General features: G+C 53.0%; 1 protein-coding gene across 3 annotated transcripts; it reads right to left on the bottom strand.

The window, feature by feature from the left end:
- Positions 1 to 833: 833 nt before the first annotated feature.
- Socs2 (suppressor of cytokine signaling 2) lies at positions 834 to 6,141 on the bottom strand. 3 transcript variants are annotated; one of them, XM_021174488.2, is made up of 3 exons: positions 5,742 to 6,141; positions 3,971 to 4,331; positions 834 to 2,246 (listed from the first exon to the last, which is right to left on the bottom strand). In XM_021174488.2, the coding sequence occupies exons 2-3, from the start codon at positions 4,107 to 4,109 to the stop codon at positions 1,789 to 1,791; spliced, it is 597 nt and encodes a 198-aa protein (XP_021030147.1). In that variant the 5' UTR covers positions 4,110 to 4,331; positions 5,742 to 6,141; the 3' UTR covers positions 834 to 1,788. The 3 variants fall into 3 exon arrangements, with proteins under 3 accessions (XP_021030147.1, XP_029338807.1, XP_085699233.1); XM_029482947.2 differs by lacking the exon at positions 5,742 to 6,141 and adding an exon at positions 5,129 to 5,408; XM_085843107.1 differs by lacking the exon at positions 5,742 to 6,141 and adding an exon at positions 4,454 to 4,634.
- Between the last annotated feature and the right edge of the window lie 592 nt (positions 6,142 to 6,733).

Here is a 6,733-nt window from a genome sequence, read left to right on the forward strand (position 1 = left end):
AAGGGGAAGGCTATTGCCCCGCCACCCAGCAGAGCAAAGCAGGCTCTTCCTGAGCCACACCCAGCAATCCATCCAGGTTGGATAAACTTAATGTTTCCTTCCTGGTGTAAAACTGGGGACTTCAAACCCTGCAAGGTAAGTCAGTTCTATTATTCTGCACTTTTATAATTTCCTATTCACTTAGAGCATGCACACGACACCCCAGGTTCTCCTTTCACCCGGGACACACAGGAACCTGTGGCCGGCCAGGAAACATGTACAGGGCGGCAAGAGGCATAGTGTCTAGACTCCAGAGAAAATGGCACACTACAGCAGTCGTGAGACTGGTGGCCAAGAAAAAGCGGCTGCAGAACTTGTTCGAGTTTAGACCCTGACATAACTTTTATCGCTTCTAAACCATTGCTTTTGAAATGCACAAGGATTGTGCCCATCCGGCCTGCACATGATCAGGCTGTCTTGCCGATTCCTAGCCTGTGAACCATGCTTTCTAAAACACATAGAGCAGGTGCAGACCTTATTTGGAGGCAAGCGAGTTAATGTTCTACCCTGAGCTGATTGCTTAGTTTATTTCACTTGATAATGAGTTTTTATGGCAACCTTTTATTAGCATAGAAATGTACACCTACAACTCAAAGTAATGAGTGCAACTTGTAAAAGTCAAGTTTGTTTTTATTTGATACATTCTAATCAAATAGTAACAGCAGTAAATAATAAACACTTTGAAAAACAGGCAGGTACCCCTCTATATCTGGAAGAAAAGTTAAGTCATAGGATTCTACATGGTAGAAGGGAGGCAGCTGTTGATGTCCGTGGTCAGACAATTCAAGGATAACTTGGAAAGTTCTAAAGCCATTTCCAAAAATAAAAATAAAAATAAAAAAACAATGGCACTAGGTTGGGACTCACAGCTAGGTCAAGGGGTAAAATGCCTCTGTCTGCATTGGTTTCTGTTTTCAAGGATTGAGTTGCACCTGGATAGCGTGACATTCTTGTCTTTAGCCTCAGAGGAAAAGAGAGAAGTCTTTTCTGTTTGCACCAGTTTGAAATGTGTCTGAAGTAAGGCTGCCTTGAGACAGAGTACTACAGTACTCACTCACGGGGGAGTTCATACGTGGAGTAAAAAAGACAAATACAGGGTCTCATGGTGACGGTTCTTTTTTCGTTTCTTTTTCTTTTTTTTTTTTTCCTTTTTTTTGGTTGATTTGATTAGTTGCATAAGACGAGGGATAAATACAAGCATGGTCAGCTTAACGGAACTCCTACTAGATATATCAGGATGCAAACTATAACAGGTTCTAACACAGACTGAACCCCAGGCGTCTAGAAGTGAAGCTGAAGCCCGGGTCAGCCAGGGTCTTTTCCTCCTCCAGCTGTCCTCCTGGAGATGGAAGCCTTTCTTTCTCTCCTATGGTGCTTGGACTTTTGACCCAGTGCATAGGAACCCGGAAAACAAAGGCAAGTCACTCTGACAGGAATATTCTCTTGCCTTTCCTTGGGACATTTTGTTTTTGTTTTGTTTTGTTTCATTTAAAAGGGCCATTTGGTCTTGAGCAGCCATAGGAAAGAAAGCATCATTCAGCTAAGACTACCTAAGGGGAACTTTAAAATACCTAGCTACATCTTCACACCTTTAAGTTAGACTGAGCCCAACTGTCCTTAAGAGAGAATTCTGCGCAGTTATCCAGAGGAGGGCCTCTGGGTTCTCTTTCACATAGCTGCATTCGGAGATAGTCTATATGAGGCATGTGTTTTTGTTTGTTTTTTTTTTAAAAAGAGAGAGAGAAATACTTATACCTGGAATTTATATTCTTCCAAGTAATCTTTTAGTCTTGTTGGTAAAGGCAGTCCCCAGATCGTACCGGTACATTTGTTAATGGCGAGTCGACAGAAATGCTGCAGAGTCGGTGCTGATGTATACAGAGGTTTGGTCAGGTACAGGTGAACAGTCCCATTCCGTGGGGCTTCTGGGCCTGTCCGTTTATCCTTGCACATCTGGACATAGTAGTCAATCAGATGAACCACACTGTCAAACTGTTTAAGCTTGGACTTGACGCATATGATAGAATCCAATCTGAATTTCCCATCTTGATACTCAATCCGCAGGTTAGTCGGTCCAGCTGACGTCTTCACGGATATAGTTAGCAGGTAGTCTGAATGCGAACTATCTCTAATCAAGAAAGTTCCTTCTGGAGCCTCTTTTAATTTCTCTTTGGCTTCATTAACAGTCATACTTCCCCAGTACCATCCTGGGGTTTTTCATTCAAAAAAGAAAAAGAAGAGAAAGTGAAATAGTTATTATTAAGAATTTTTAGAGTATGGTCTGTACTTGGCAGTCGTTTTTCTAGTCGTTTTGCTTTGTTTGAGTCAGGGCTGCCTGTAGCCCAGGCTGGCCTCAATTTTACTTTGTAGCCAAGGATAACCTTGAACCTTCTTGTTCTTCTTCACTCACCTCCCAAGTCCTGGGATTTATAAATCTGTACCACGGTTCACGGTTAATTTCTCTTGTTACACTTTTTTTTTTTTTTTTTAAGCCTGTGAGTTAAAGTTTACCAAGGCCTACCACAAATCTCTGGGTAAGTATTTAATAAAAACTTTAGTCCATTCTAGGCACAACTATAAACCAATTTTTTTTCTGTTCAAATGATTTTCTGAAGCTTTTCTTTAAATTATGTTAAGGTTTTCTCCTAATGAGCCAAAAGAACTTTTGCAATATGACAGACATATTGGCTGACAAAGGAAAAAAAAAAAAAAAAAAAAAAACCTTTCAGTACAGTTTAACGGAAACAAAAACCTAAGTAAATCAGAACTAAATTAGACGTTAGGGGACAAAGTGGAAAACGTATCTCCGATAATTCCATTAAAAACAGAAGCAAGTTTTTTGACTGGCTGGTAGCCCTCTAACCTGCCCCCAAAGAACTTGTAACATTTAGCCTCTGTTAGAAGCCCTAGGAGGCACTACTGTTGACTGCTTTGATTACAACTAGCTCAGTTGCCGAGGAAGAGCAGAAACAGTTTACAGTCTTCACTATATTCTTTTGGACTTTGCCCTGGATCAAAATGTATTATAACCTCTGCTCTCTGAAATCTCCATTTGATTCATCTTGACCAGATTCTAAACCTCACTTACAAAAGTAACTCAAGATACTTCGTTTAATAACTTTGAACAATGTGCCCCCCTCCGTTTCAGCCGACAGCTCCCCTCGCCACCCCCCCCCCACACACCCCTCCGCAACAAAAAATATTACTGGGAAATTTTCCCAAGGAAAGCCCAGAGCCGAAAGGAAAGACTGGAACTTTTTCTCCTCTCCCAAGATCTACTGCTACAAAAGTTGTCTTGCCTCAAAGGTAAGTTTTCAGAAGCCAGATTTTTTAAGACTCGAATTGTTTTCGAGCTATTGGGAGAAAATATAAATTTCTCTTCTTTGCTTTCAGATGTAGGGTGCTTTCCGCATTGCGGGGAGCAGGCTGCACTCGGCCCAGGCTACCCCCCACCCCGGCAGCTGCGATTCAATACAGTCTGAACTTGGCTGCCACCATCCCGGGCTGCGGCAGAGGCGGCTGCTCCCGGAGCGCTCACAGCCCAGACAGGAGGCAGCACAGCCCACTGGCCGCCCGCGCACCCGGCATTAAGAGAGGCGCTGGCCACTTTTCTCCCACGCCGGAGCGAGCGGGAGCTCCGGCTGAAAGCAGCCTAGGCTCCACGGTGCTGGGAGAACATTTCCAAAATGAACCCAGCTCGCTCCCGGCCCTCGCCCAAGCCTCAGCGTCCCTCCACTTTGCTTTTGTGGTCACCTAAGATCCGGGCATCCCTCTCTGCGGTTCCCGGAGCAGAGACCGGACGGGAGGAGAAGTAGTTCATCACTTTCAGTGCCCCCAACCTGGGCCCGCGTCCCAGCCGCGCTCTCCGCCACCGCCTTGGGTAGGGTGGGGATGGGGACGCCCCGTTTCGCGCCAGCCGCCAGCTCCCTACCTGTTTGACTGAGCTCACGCAGGGCTTTCGCCAGACGCGCCGCCTCGGGGGACTGTTCCTCCGGCAACCCCGCGGTCCCCCACTGGCTCCGCGTCCTGTCCGCTCCATTCCCGGAGGGCTCCAGGCACCGCAGGGTCATGGGAGATGAGTCAACACGTCCGAGACAGGTGGTCGCCCGAGCTGGGGCCAGTGGACCTCGTGTGCTGCCTGGAAGTCACAGGGTACCCCAAAACGAGAGTGTGCAGGGTGTCCGAAATGGTGGCGGAGGGGGAGGGGACTGGAAGCGGCTGGTTCTTTTTCTCCAAATTCCGGCAGAATGGTGTGGCAAAGTCTCTCGCAGACACAGTCACCCACAGATTGCCTGTGAAGAAACAATGGGACAGAGATTGGGTCAGTCTGGGCTGAACCCCTACGGCCGAGGTGGGGGTGGGTAAACAGACACGTGGAAAATCCCAGGGACTCCTCCGCCTGCGTGTTCTGTACCATTTAACCCCGAGCATCCAGCTAACGCCCTGCCCAACTCTGGGGAAAGACGGGTAAAAAGGGCAGAGATCCAAAACACTAAAGTTGGCCGGAGTAGAGGGGCGAGGAGGGAGACAGGATGAGAGTAAACAAGGTGTTTTCCCGCCGAAGAACTGTGTGCTGGAATTACACACAGGCAGCCCAGGAAACAGTCACCTGCGGGTCCGGATGGATAGGCCTTTGTCATGGGCAAGTGGGGGGGGGGGGACATTACACAAAGAACAGGGCAGTTCTCTGCACTTGGCATTTCCATCCTACATTTCGAGCAGCCCCAGGGCCCTTGGGAGGATGCATCCGGCAAAACCTGGTTCCACGCCCTACATCGCCGCAGGGCTCCTGGGTCGCCAGCCGAGGGTGCTGCGGTGCGCTAGCGGCGCGTCAGCCGCTGCATCCCCGCCTCTGAGGCGGCCTCGCCCCCACTCCAGCCGCTTCCTGGAGCACGCTCCAGACGAGGATGGGGGGCGCAGCGGCGGTCGCTCCAAAACGCGGACCGCGGCTCCTGCGGCTGCCGCCGCGGGCGCTGTCGAGGAATCGGCCGGAGCGTGCAGCCCCCGCCGGAGCTCCAAATGAAGCCGGGGCTGAGCAAGCAACAGCGAGCGCTGCGGGCCATGCCATCAACTGGGACTGAGGTCTTACCTCCGCCACCGCGACCGCCGCCTCCGCACCATGCAGCCTCCCCAGCGGACAAGGGGCGGGGGAGCCAGGGGGCAAGGAGGGGTGTCCGTCTGAGTTCCCCGGGTGACGTTTATTTGTGGAACGAGATGCCTGGGGATGCAATCGGCTCTGCGCTCAGTAAAAGCAGCCGAGTTTTTCTGCGCCAAAGGCAGACAAAAATCCCAGGGATCGTCGCCTAGCTTTCCCCCTCTCCGCCCCAGGCTGACAGCCCTGCTCGCCAGTGCCGGGTTTCCCTCCAGTTGAAGCGGAGGAGATGGGAGAAAGAGAAGGGGTGGGGTGGGGGAGCAAGGGCGGAGGCTGGCGGGGAGGAGCGGGAGATCAGGTTATTAGGATTATAAATTTGGGTAGCAGTTGTTGGGGGTTGGGGTGCTCGGAAGATTTCCCGAGACTGAGAAGGAACCCGGGAGAGGGGAGGCAGTTGAGTCCGGATGGGGCAGAGCCCCGACTTGAACTCTCCCGGGGCGCCCTAAACTGCGGAAGCCCAGGCGGTCCGCCGCCGCTCCCGTGCTCGCACCCCGCCGCCCTCCCCGGCCACTGTCCCCCGGGCGGAACCTTCGGGCTTCGCGAGCGGTACCTGCCGCAAGCTTCCGGGCTCCGGGCACAAGGGATCTTGAGGGCGCGCGCCTGGAGTCCCGGCGCGCACTGTCCCAGACCCGCGCAGCGTTGGCGGCTGCGGGAGGAAAGGCTCATGCTTCAGGGGGGGAAGCCCAAGGCCCGCGAGCCGCAGAGGCGGCGAGACTTGGCAAGAGTTAACCGTCTGTCCCCGGAGCCGAGTGTGCGCGCGACTTCCCAGCCCGACGCGCCTCCCTCGCTCCCCGCCTCCCGCCCCTCGCGCCCCGCCCGGCCGCGGCGGAGGCCGCTTTCCAGGAACTTTCCAGGAATCCGCCTCACGTGACCGCAGCCCCCGCCAGCGCTTTAAAGAGGCCCCGGCCGCTAATGCGCAGGCTTCAAGGGAGCCCGGTGGAGAGAGCCGGTGCGGGTGCTGGTGCTGGTGCTGGTGGCTGCGGGGTGGAAGCCTGCGACTCCGCCCTCCTCTGACCCTGCACCTCGGGGTGCTCGGGAACAAGGAGAAGTACCCAGCCAATGCCTATTAAGCCGCCAGTACCTGCCCCTGTGTCCGCATCAGCTGAGCACCTCGGTCCCGCGAATAGCAGCCCCTCTCCTCCCCAGCCCTCCACAGAGGAGGGAACCTTTAGGCCAGCCATCCACCCCGCTGTGCGCCTGCCAGACGCGACCCTCCTCTCCTCCACGCGGGATGCAGGACCGGCGTGCGGGGAGGGGGCGGGGCTCAGATGTCAGTCCCTCCCTCTCTAAGACACACACAGAGCTAGAGCTAGCACGCCACTGCCCAGGTCGACCTCCACTCTCCGGCACCTCAGGAAGCGACCCAGAGACTGTCCCCTCCGCCGGCATCCTAGAAGGCCAAGAAAGAGCCGAGCTGAGCGCCTCCTTAAAGCTGCGCAGACTGCCCGCAATCCCTCCCCTCCCCCCCCCCCCCCGGAGCTGCAACTGGTAGTCCCCTGCATCAGCCTTGCCCAGCTTCTCCTTTCCTCCTCAGCTCAACTC

Source organism: Mus caroli, unplaced genomic scaffold, assembly GCF_978045245.1.
Source record: "Mus caroli unplaced genomic scaffold, Mus_caroli_1 scaffold_9, whole genome shotgun sequence".
Taxonomy (NCBI): domain Eukaryota; kingdom Metazoa; phylum Chordata; class Mammalia; order Rodentia; family Muridae; genus Mus; species Mus caroli.

Coding starts and splice junctions, on each gene's coding strand:
- Socs2 (XM_021174488.2), bottom strand. CDS start 4,109: ATGACCCTGCGGTGCCTGGAGCCCTCCGGGAATGGAGCGGACAGGACG. Junction 2,247..3,970: donor GCGTGAGCTCAGTCAAACAG/GTAGGGAGCTGG, acceptor GAAAAACCCCAG/GATGGTACTGGGGAAGTATG.